Here is a 12,757-nt window from a genome sequence, read left to right on the forward strand (position 1 = left end):
GTCCTGTGCTTCCTTGGGGTGGGTCATCAGAAGGCCTGGTGGATAATGTTATCATAGCTGACGTTTCAATGGCATCTGGTCCAGTTAGCTTTCTGGATGATGATCTGTTATTTTTGTCAGATGGCTGTGCTGGCCTGTGCAGCTTTGTACTGGCAGGCAGCAGTAGCATCATACATACTCCATCACATCATTGTTGCTGGGCACTTCCTCCACAGCTCCAGTGATTTGCATGGGAACAGATCTCAGGACAGCTATGAAGACAATGTGGTGAGGTCGTTGTGTTATTGATCTCTCTTGCCAACCCAGAATTTTAAAACCAGAATGGCAATCTATTGCAGATGGGAGTTTTAGAGCTTGTGATTAATGGTGGGTGTAATGCAAAGTCCTATGAGGTGCTGGCTTTGTCTCTGGCACTGGCAGCTGCAGCAGATTCTTGTGTGATACCTGTAGGAAAAACAAGAACATAAGTTAGAATGTTATCCAGCATGTACATCTTCAAATGCAGCATGGTCCATCATGATTCAGCTTTTCATTATCTTAAGGATATAATACACTTTAAAGAAAATATGAGCCAGGTCCCCATTCAAATATCTATTCTTAGATTGGTACTATATGTGTAGGAGTTTTTGAATATGTGCTAATCAGATAAATAATATTTTAATCAGAATTTTTAATTAAATAAACCAAAAATTTAAAGGTAAATTGCATTTTGTTTCAGTAGAAGGGACAGTGTGCATCACTATAAACAGGTTAGTAAAGATTATGACGTCTATCTGAAGTAATTTAATATTCATAATAAACTATGCTAATAGTTTAATTGAAAAATAATACATGCAATGAGAAATAGTAAACTGCAGATTATTTTTATTTTATTGATCATGGATTGATCACATAACTGAGGTCAATGAAAGAGACAGAAATACATGTAAATGTCATTTGTGACGGGCTGTTACTTGAGAAGTCTTTATTGTATACTTAATTTATATACTTATTGAACAAATAATACAATATTTATTTAGTGGGTAGTTTTTAGTTTAATATGAGCCACAGGTGATTCAAAACTATAAAGTCGAAATGCACAAGGAAGGTCAAATATTTAAGACTTCTGATGTTAATTAACATAACAAGAGAAGGACAAAATAAATCACCATATTTTAGAATGTTTTAACCTGATACCAAGTTCCACTGAAAGGCTATAACTAAAAAATCAATCCATCTTTCGCTTTCAGATTGTTGGGCCATTTTGAGAGTTCAATTTTGTACCTGCTCATTTTATTGCACCTGACTGTTATTTAACACACTCGGCCTGATTTCATGCCCCCCTCCCCACCAAAATAAATCTTTTTTTATTTTTGGCATCAAACCACTTTATGCTACAGTGATGTCAATTGCATTGTTTTTGTTAATCGTGTTTGAATAATGTAAGAGTATTTCTCCTTATCACTAATCTAATAAAGATTTTTTTTAAATTCAACTAGATGGGTGGCTTTTCTGTCAAAATATCACAATGCATAAAAGGGAAAACAAAGATGATAAAAATGAAACAATGACAATGTTGGCTGTAAGATGGTGGCATACTCGTAGTTGCATGCAAGTAATAAAAATGATTTAATGGTTTTCTTAAAATTATCATCATTTAAAGATCATTTTACTGGTTGGAACTGAATGAGCCAACAATCGGGACAATAAACTGATCTTGGTTGTGATGGCAAGAGCAGACCACAGCCACTGCACCGAGCAGACCACAGCCACAGCTCTGGCAAGAAGCCCTGTAATTTGTACTCATTCATGTATGTCATGTTGGTGTTAGTGTGGACAATGCTCTTGCAGTGCTTCAGCAAACTCATACCTGTTAATATGGCATTCTGGAATTTTATGGTTGATGCACAGAACTGGTACATGCGATTCTAAAAGTTTCACTTCCACCCAGCAAACCCCATGGAATTTGCCAACATATGACATACTGATCATTCAGCAGCCAATTTTGAATGTCTACCAACACAAATTGCTAACTCTCCTTGAAAGGGGAAATTCATGTTGAGTTCTCCTGATTCCTCTCTCGCATTGCGAATATGTGACAGAAGCTCCCCATAGCTGTGCAAATAACCTCCAGTAGGTCCAAAAATGCCCTCCTAAAGACTTATGGCCTCCTTAATGAAAGGACTGGAACTCACTGATAGTACCCAATCTTTAAAGACAAAGATGTCTATGACAAAAGCTCTTAACGTAAACAGCAGTAAGGTGCACTTGCACAAGAGGCTCTCTTAAATCTATGTAGAGGGCATGAGTTTGATACTTTGATACTCAGGTTGTTACTTTTATGAGTAAGTTCAGCTGTCCCTTTTCATGATTAACTTATGTAAAGGAAAATTAATTCAGACTTACTTATCATCTCAACTCCAGGGTTGATGCTTTGACATCAGGTATAATTTTCTTCTGGTCAAGTCAGACTTCCTCTGTGACACAACCAGGCATTTTTCCTTCGAGCTCTGCACTGAATGTCTCAGCCCATTTCAGTACAATATGACAAAGCACAAGCATTTGTTTACATTATCTCTCTTATAATTTAATCAAATTGCACTGAGAGTGGTTTCCTGGCAGATGGACAGAATGAACGGCGTTAATCATGTGTGATTTTTCCTTAACAATTATTTTAACAAAGGCATTTCGAACAGGAGAGTCTCTGAAGGATCTAGAATATCAACCGTCTATTCCAATTTGCTAAGAAATGAAACTGGTGACACAATTAAATTTATATTTTACCGAATTGTATATAAAGGACCACATTTTACAGATGCAACATCTGTAATTTTTCCCTAAACCACTCATTTTGTCAGAGGCCTGCCAGAAATTTCACCCATAGTGTATATAGTGCCCGCTGTTCCCTATAAAATGTACATGACATGTTCCTGCAGTATATATTTCATGGACCTTCGCAGTCAATGCATGAATGCCATTACCCTCTCAGCTAATGCAAAGACGAGCCATGGCATGGAAAGTCATGTACAGTACATCTCAGTTACAAGAAAATGGTGATCAAGCAAATCATGGCTAGGGATAAGATGAAAACGAGCACAAGGTGAAATGTAAAATTTGTGCATGCAGCTGACGCACAAAGGCAAATACACTAAAAACTGTAAGTATCAGATCAGAAAGCAGTTTAGAGAGATAAAGCTATAATGTAGATACAAATAAACAGCAAAAATTTACTCACCTTGTCATCACTTTCATTTCTCTGAAAATTAAAACACACCACTATAAATAAACCGTTTACTTCATATACTCAATGCAAGATTTGATATAATTTAATCATTTTTTAATTGATTACCAAATCAAGTAATACTATTAATAGATGGTCAGTTTGCACATAGACGGTGTGCTGGGGAGGGGAGGAATTCCTGTTCTTCCTGGTCCACAGACAGTGCTGTAAAGGCACTTTACAGCCTCCTTCCCGGACTCCATAGTCTGGGGGACTTTAACAAGGCTAACCTCAGCCGAGAGCTTCCAAAATACAGACTTCATGTTACCTGCCCCACCAGAGGGGAGAGAACACTCAATCACTGTTACATTTCAATCAAGAACGCATATCGTTCTGTTCCCCGGGCGGCTCTGGGTCTCTCTGATCATTGTTTCGTTCACTTTATTCCAACCTTCAGGCAGAAACTAAAGTCTGCTAAGCTAAGTCAGAACAATGAAAAGGTGGACAAGCGAGGGCATTGAAAACATACAGTCCTGCTTTGACTGCACTGATTGGAATGTGTTCAGGGAAGCAACCACAAGCCTCGATGAGTCTACAGATACTCTAGGATTGACTACGTTATAATAGATTCTCGGCTAGTTTCATAGGTTACTGCGTGTGAGTACGATGCAATTGCTATTTCTGATCATGCACCATTGAAACTATCTGTAGTGTATTTTGGGTACTTGGAACTGACTCAAAAGAACTCTCAGATACAGGAGTAAACTAACAAGCTTCTTTATTTCAGGACGCCACCATGAGTCTCCCCCAGCGCATGCGTCCCCTCCAGACATAACATGTGCTAATTACATTATATACATTACACTGCTCCCCCTTTAACTTGGAGGCAGGTTACACCATTTACATTATATACATTACACTATCTATCAATCAAACTACCCGATTCCAAGTTTAGTGCTAAACAATGACGATTTAATTCTACTTTCCTTCAAGATCTAATTTTTTTAATTTTATTAAAGATCAGATTGCTTTTTTCTTCTTAACAAATTCCACTGAAGAAATATCCAAAGGTGTAGTCTGGGATGCTTTTAAGGCATATATTCGTGGACATTATTTCATACTCCACGGAATTAAAAAAAACCAACTCAAAATGAAATACGTAAATTGGCTGATGAGATTAAATAAATTGATAAAAAATATTCAAAAGCTCCTAGTCTAGAGCTCTATAAGAATAGAATTGAACTTCAATTGAGACATGATTTGTTATTAGTATTACCGATTGAGAATCAGCTGCTTAAAACCAAAAGTCAATTTTATTTACATGGCGGAAAATCTGGTAAATTACTCGCTAATCAGTTGAAAGCTGTGTCGGCCAAACGTCAGATTACAAAAGTGAGTAAACGGGATGGTACACTGACTGTAGACCATGATGAAATTAATAAATCCTTTCAGGAATTCTATACCTCCCTATACCAATCAGAATTTCCCCACTGGTTCCAATATAATGCATGAGTTTTTAAAGAAACTGAACTTGCCAAAGTTACCACATAATGAGTCTCTGTTGTTAGATGAACCCATCACGGAGGAAGAAATACAGAAATAGGCTGTGGGCCGAGGAGCTTGATTCCAGTGTTTCGTGACCCAAGTCACAGAAATACATGAAACTTTCACATATTGTGTAAAAATATTATATAAATCACCCCTGAAACTCATCATGAACAAGACTTGCACATTTTTATTAAATTAGACAAAAAACGGAAAATTTGCGGGTATTTTTCGTCCAATCAAAGCACGTTTAACATTGAGTTGTATGCCAGTTGGCCAATTTTGCTTTGCTTCAGGCTAGCACACAACATTGCTGAGAGGACTTGACTGATGCCTGTTTTACTGGAGATTCCGATGAAGGTTCTTTCTAGTTCTGTGGAATACATGTCGTGGAAACTTGCAGCAGGGTAATTGAATTTAGTGAGAAAAGCATTAAGAAATCTGAAAAATGTGCAGCTAAGTGGATAGAAGTGGAAGAAAGTCTTAAAAGCAAGGTCCCTGCTGAGATGCTGCAACACAAAGTTGTGAAACTTTGTGAATCAACTCAAACTGAAAGGTAACATCTAAAGTCTGAATTTATGAAAATTAATCTGTATGGACTTTAATTAATTTAATTGCACCCTTTTATAATGTGAAAAAATGAGATTTGGAGGCTGTACATTCATTCATTCATTCATTCATTCACTCACTCACTCATCCATCACTCATTCATTCATTCATTCATTCATCACTCCATTCATTCACTAATTCATTCATTCATTCATTCATTCATTCATTCACTCATTCCTTCATTCATTCCTTCATTCATTCACTCACTCACTCACTCACTCATTCACTCACCTTCATTCATTCACTCATTCATTCATTCATGAAGTTGAGGGCCTAAACTATGTGTATCCATAACACAAGGTAAATTAAACATTTTCACTAATGCCAGCTTGTTGTAGTCTAATAAGTCTTAACCATCTAATCTCAGGAGCTGCCTGCGATAACTTACTGGGAAAAAGTGCTCCGATCGCGGGGCCTATGTATTTAACATAGTGAAGCCGCGGTCTCAATTAAGAAGCGGCCGATTCGCGAATGCGGAGCAGATCATCTCCGCGGGCGGGGGGGGAGGCTGTACATAGTGGCTGTACATAGTGCCATCCGTAGCGGCCGTTTCCAGGCCCCGGCCACGGGAGAAAAACGGAGTAATATTCATTGCACTTTATAGGCTGCCATTGGAGCGAGAAATGGTCAGAAATGGCTGATGTTTATGTAGAAATGAATTGGTGTATGTGAACTTGAACTTGAACTAATTTATCTATGGTAGTAACAGTGTTATTCTCATTAACATTAAGAACAGGTTGAAATGTTACGAATTAAAGTCCATGCAGACTTAATGACTGAGATTTTTTTTTGTAGCCTCTGCCTGACCCTCCACGTGAACTTGAACTAACTTATCAATGGACTTATCAAAAGACTTGGAATCTGATGAAGAATATTCAGATGACGATCAGATGTAATGTAAACAAATAAATTGGGGAAATAAATGATTATATAAAGTTTTATTTTAGTGCGATCGTTTCACTGTTTATTTGGTCAAATTATTTAAACAATGAGTGAATTACTTATGATAATGGAGTGCTGGTGAATGACAGTGCAACAGCCCACCCATCCACATACCTACACACACACATCCATGCATACGCACACTTCCATGCATGCATGCACGCACACACACACATGCACGCAGACATCCATGCACACATGCACACATACATCCGCACACACACACACCCATCCGCACGCAGACATCCATGCACACATCCACACATCCATCCATTCACACATACATCCATCTACACATACATACACACTTACATCCACAGATACACATTTGACAGGTATACACAGACACACACACACACAAACTACAGATACTCAAACAATGCAACACTTTTAGGGTTATTTTAGGTTAAAGATAATAGCCCTCATTTGCAAAGACGGGGGGGGGGTCTCTATCATATATATAGGCTAATTGTAGCTTAAAATGAATACTCATCGAGTAAACATCAGAGCATTTGATTCTTGGTCAGGATGTGACATTTACATCTGAAATAAGACAGGTCTCTTACAGGTCTGCCACCCAGCCTGGCACTGCCCCAGTCCCACTATGGCCATTACCCCCACTCTGGCAGTCAGTGGGGTTCAGTAAACGGGGGAACCCAGAGTATCTGTCCTGACCCTTTAATTAGCCAGGTTCATGAGCCCTTAAAACCTGGGCTCTGCTGCAGTCTCATTACATTTCCTATTAAAGCGACTGGAAGATGCCTTGCAGGACTGTCCCCCAGCCTGGAACTGCCCCAGTCCCACTATGGCCGTCACCCCCACTCTGCACACTGGCAGTCAGTGGGGTTCAGTAAAGGGAGGAACCCACAAGAACTGCCCTCACCCATTAATTAGGCTGGTTCAGGAGCAGGACCTCTGCGACAGTGTCATTAAAAAAACACTCACAATTATATTCATATTATTTTTATATAATATAATTATACTTAATTATATATGATTACAGATATATATATATATATAAAATAATATATAGTTTAAATGGACTGCAAAACGGAAATAGGCTGCCCATGGTGTAATATGGGTATTGGCCACTAGATGGCGCTTACTTTCATTTCATTTTCTAATTAGTTTAATTAATTAATGTGCAACTTTCAGCAATGACGAGATATGACATCCTTCTCAATTATATTTCATCTAAATCTGTGGAAAATTTCATGTAGTTCAGTGACTTGGGTCACGAAAAATGATTTCTAGACACATTTTTGATGCTTGGCCCACAGCCTAAAAGCAATCCTTTTGATGAATTCTGGTAAAGCTCCTGGTTTAGATGGGTTCACATTGGAATTTTTAAAGTATTCCTCAAGTTTACTGTCTCCCTGGCTATGCAAGGTTTTTGAAGAAGCCCTTTTAATGGATAGATTACCTCAAACCTTTTAATGAAGCATCTATTTCTTTAATTCTTAAAAAACACAAAGCTCCTATAGAAGTGACATCATATAGACCTATATCTGTTAAATGTAGATAACAACATTCTTTCCAAAATATTAGCTATGAGATTGGAAAATATTTTACAGCAAATTATTTCTGAAGATCAGACAGGTTTTATTAAAAATCGTTACTCAAAGTACGTCTGAACGTATCGTATATAAAGCGTCAAATAAAACTTCAGAATGTGTCATTTCACTTGATGCTGAGAAGGCGTTTGTTAGAGTAGTATGGGAATACTTATTCAATACACTTGAAAAATTTTAAGATTGGTCCAAAATGTATTTCTTGGATCAAGCTGATATATCATATATCTCAGGCTTATGTACTTACAGAGACCCCCCTTTTTCAGGCGCTTTCGAGGTACTAGACAGGGCTGTCCTTTGTCCTTTACTGTTTGATATCACTTTGGAACATTTGGGAATTATTACGGAATCCCCTAATATTTCTGGTATTGTCAGTGGGAATAAGACACATAAACTATGTCTTTATGCAGATTATTTATTATTTATTATTCATTTCTAACCCTGAGAAATCTATTCCAGCAATAGTAGCTTTACTTAATTAATTTAGTGTTTTTTCTGGTTATAAACTAAATCTTAGTAAGAGTGAGCTCTTTCCATGAAATAATCTATTTTCGAATTATGGACAGTTTCCATTTAGATTGACTACCGAATGTTTTACTTATTTAGGCATTAAGATTACTAAGAAACACAAGGATTTATTTAAAGCCAATTTTACGCCTCTAATTGACCATATTAAACAACAGTTCACTAAACGGTCACCAATGTCCTTATCTCTAATAGGCCGAATCAATGCTATTGAAATGTTTATCTTACCTAAATTTTTGTATTTATTTCATACGACACCAATTTTTATTGCTAAATCTTTCTTTGATATTATTGACTCCAAAGTTTCTTCATATATATGGCAGAATAAAAATTCCAGACCAAGTAAAAAATACTTAACAGAAATCAAAAAAAGACGGTGGTTTGGCACTGCCGAACCTTAGATTCTACTATTGGGCAGTTAATGCTCGCTATCTAACGTTTTGGACAAAAGATTTAGAAGATACCCAATGTCCAGGACGTGATTCTATGCAAGGGCTATCATTGGCCTCTATTCTAGGAACCTCGTTAACTTTTACAATTACGAGATTGAATAAATATACGACTAACCCAATATTAAAGACATACACTTTTAATATGGTTTCAATTTCGTAAGTTTTTTGGATTGAATGATTTTATTTTATCGAGTCCTATCATATAATTTTTTCTTCCAACCTGCTAGCATTGATCAAGCCTTTCTGTTATGGAAGAGGAAGGGAATAGTAGCTTTTCGTGATTTGTTTTTGGATGGTTGATTTATGTCTTTTGAACAACTCTCCAATAAATATAATTTATCTAACTCACATTTTTTTAGATATTACTCTACCCTTTTTTCCGTTATCACATCAAACCGATATCTTGGGGGAAAAAATTACATTTGAACCCTTATCAGAAGGGCTTAATAATGACTATTTATGTTGATTTTGAAATTTACAAAAGATACATTTGATAAAATTAAGAAAGACTGGGAAAGAGAACTTCAAATTTCTTTATCTATAGCGAAATGGGAGAGGATTCTTCAATTAGTTAATACTTCCTCAATGTGTGCAAGATACGCTTGGATACAATTCAAGGTGGTTCACAGAGCTCATATGTCAAAAGATAAGTTAGCTCGTTTTTATCGTCAAATAAATCCTACCTGTGACAGATGTAATTCTGAAATGGCCGCACTGACATATGTTTTGGTTCTGCTCACTTTTGGAAAAATATTGGAAATAAATGTTTGATACTATCTCTGTAGTTTTAGGTATTGATTTACAACCTCATCCTATTACTGCAATTTTTGGGCTACCAATGTTAGATTCTATTCATCTGTCCCATTCCACCCATCGGCTGATTGCTTTTACCACATTAATTGCCAGAAGATCTATTTTATTTAAATGGAAAGATTCCAATCCTCTGACCACACTCCATTGGTACTCTGAAACGATGTCATGTTTAAATTTAGAAAAAAGTAGGAGTGACATTGTTGAACCCTTGGTTAAATTTGGTAGGACTTGGGGAAGATTTATTCAATATTTTCATACGACATACACTGTTACCTCTCCAACTGTTATAATAAAAATATTTTTGGTATACGGTGGAACGGACTTAGCGACAAACAAGGACTTAAATTGTTGAAACACTTTGCAGCCCAGATTCTGTTTTTCTTTTTTTTCTTTTCTTTTTCTTCCTTAGTTTAGGGGGGGCGGGTTTGTTTTTTCTCTTTTTTTCCTTCTTTTTATCTTTTTGTTTTTATACATACAAGTTCTCTTTTAAACACTTAACTATATTTACATAGAGACCGGGAGGTCTATATTCAATGTGTATTTTGACACTGGACTCATATTTAGGTTATACCTGCCATTAATGTAACCTTGATCCCTATGTATCAATATCACTGTTATGTAGGTATGTTGCAAAACGTACCTGAAGGTCGCTGAAAATCTGTCCCAGCCCGTGTGCGCGATTTTGGCGCCGTTTAGAGGGGGGCGATTTAAAACGTGATTTTCCCTAGGCTGTTCAAATCAAGGTTTTTCAGCCTAGTTAATTATTAACGAAAAATCGCTGGAAGATTCCTTCGCTTGAGCTATTATTATTTTTAAGGGCTTTATTAATCTCTAAACCCGCGACCGCCGACAACGGGCCGGATCTCATACAGGGGAAAATGGAAGGTAGGCTGTTTATTTCTACGTTAAAAAGGGCTTCTTAAGATCCCTTTATACAAAGTTTAATGTTGTGAGTAGCTAATTTGGGGCCCATTATATCCCGCAGTATTTTTCAGGGCATTTGGGGGCACAAATCAACCGCAATGTGAACGTTCTAAACCAGCGCATTCACAGGAACCCACTCGAAAGCAGATTTAAATGCCATTAATTTACAGCAATTGAACACTAAATTCCTACCATTTGGCCTATAAATTAATGTAAATGAGATTTAAAAATCATGTTTTGTTGTGAATTATTTGTGAATATTATTTGGACACAGGCTATTTAAAACTGTTAATCATTTATTAAGAAATGGATAGATGTTTAGATCTAGTAATTGAAGTTTGGAATTAGCTACAATTGGGTAACTAACTAATGATATGCTTTAATTTCAGGTCATCCAAGTAAGATTATTTTATATTTGTTTCAGAATGCTTCAATCTATGATAACTGAAAATTTCATTCAGTTCTCTTAATTTTTAATAAAGTTATGGGCTTTTGACTGTCCACGATCACAGATTTTTTGTTATGTCCATAGAAAATCAATAGGGAACAAGATTCTAATTTCCTAGTATGAAAATGGTCATAACTTTTTAAATACTTGAGATATGAAAGTGAATTAGGTGTCAAATTAAACTTATTTTTATGCTTTATCTGATGGGATAAAATGCAGACGATTTTAAAAATCTCAAAATTTTGTAACATTGCTATGTTATGTTTATCATTACTTTTTTTGTTCGTTTTTTTTTGCTTTTGAAAAAAACGAATAAAAAGATTATAAAAAGAAAAGGACAGGAAGTGACACAGCTGGCGTCCTGGTGCCTTCGTAACAACCTGGGGCTCAATGTTGTTAAGTCAGTGGAATTGATAGTAGACTTTAGGAGAGCTCCCCCTCCCCTCCCCTCACCATCAACAACACCACATGTTTAAGAAAGAACTGCAGATGCTGGAAAAATCGAAGGTAGACAAAAATGCTGGAGAAGGGTCTCAACGCGAAACGTCGCCTATTACTTCTCTCCATAGATGCTGCCTCACCCGCTGAGTTTCTCCAGCATTTTTGTCTACCATCAACAACACCACAGTCACATCTGTGGAGTCTTTTAAGTTCCTTAGAACCATCATCTCCAAGGACCTTAAATGGGGGGCCACCATCGACTCCACAATCAAAAAGGCCCAACAAAGGATGTACCATGTGGCAGCTGAGGAAACACAATCTGCCACAGGCAATGATGGTCCAATTCTATACGGCCATCGTAGAGTCTGTCCTCACCTTCTCCATCATGGTCTGGTTTGGCTCAGCCACCAAGCACGACATCCAGATGCTGCAGCGAATCGTTCGATCAGCTGAGAAGGTTGTTGGCTGCAACCTTCCCCCCCATTGACGAAATGTACACTGCAAGGGCCAGGAAGCGAGCGGGTAAGATCATCTCTGACCCCTACCCTGGCCACAAACTCTTTGAAGCACTTTCTGCTGGAAGACGACTCCGACTGTCAAACCTGCCACAGCAGACATAAAAACAGCTTTTTCCCACGAGCAGTTGCTCTACTCAATAACCAAAAGTCTGTAGCCTCCTTTTGCTCTGGTATTTTATTTCATTTATATTTTTAAACTATAATGTTTTATTCTTAATGTTTTATGATTTATTCTTAATTATTTACTGTATGTCGTATTGCTACTTGCGAGCAGAGCACCAAGGCAAATTCCTTGTATGTGTACATACTTGGCCAATAAACTTATTAATTCATTCATTCCTTTATCTTTTTACCCCATGAGCGGTGTTTACCATCAACAAACACGACCAGTCCCACTCTATTCAAGAGTGGAAAAGGATATGGGCAACATGTAAGTTAAAGATAAAGTGATATAACTGAGGGGAAAGACAATAGGAAGAACAAATGTCTATTGGATATATTTTTTGACTCAAGAGAACTCCATGAAATTCAACAGGAGCTCTTGAGAATGCATCTTTTGAAGGGTTAATAGGACTGCATCTAAATTTATCCATCAAGAAGCATGACCTTCCTGATTCTCCTGTTCATGTAGATCTGACTTATTAACATAGGTCTATCAATGCACCCCACCTCACTCACTGCTTCTTAACAGAGGTCTGGGATGTCAGGACTTTCATATGAAGAAAGACTGGATAGACTTGGCTTGTACACGCTAGAATTTAGAAGATTGA

General features: G+C 37.1%; 1 protein-coding gene across 2 annotated transcripts in view; it reads right to left on the bottom strand.

Annotated features, from left to right (window-relative positions):
* The window catches only part of dmrt1 (doublesex and mab-3 related transcription factor 1), a 110,707-nt gene that overhangs the window by 47,361 nt on the left and 50,589 nt on the right, over positions 1-12,757 (bottom strand). For both annotated transcript variants that reach the window (XM_055632818.1, XM_055632819.1), the window contains exon 4: positions 3,215-3,235. In XM_055632818.1, coding sequence (XP_055488793.1) covers positions 3,215-3,235 — 21 coding nt within the window. The remainder of the gene's footprint in view (positions 1-3,214; positions 3,236-12,757) is intronic.

Source organism: Leucoraja erinacea, chromosome 3, assembly GCF_028641065.1.
Source record: "Leucoraja erinacea ecotype New England chromosome 3, Leri_hhj_1, whole genome shotgun sequence".
Taxonomy (NCBI): Eukaryota; Metazoa; Chordata; class Chondrichthyes; order Rajiformes; family Rajidae; genus Leucoraja; species Leucoraja erinaceus.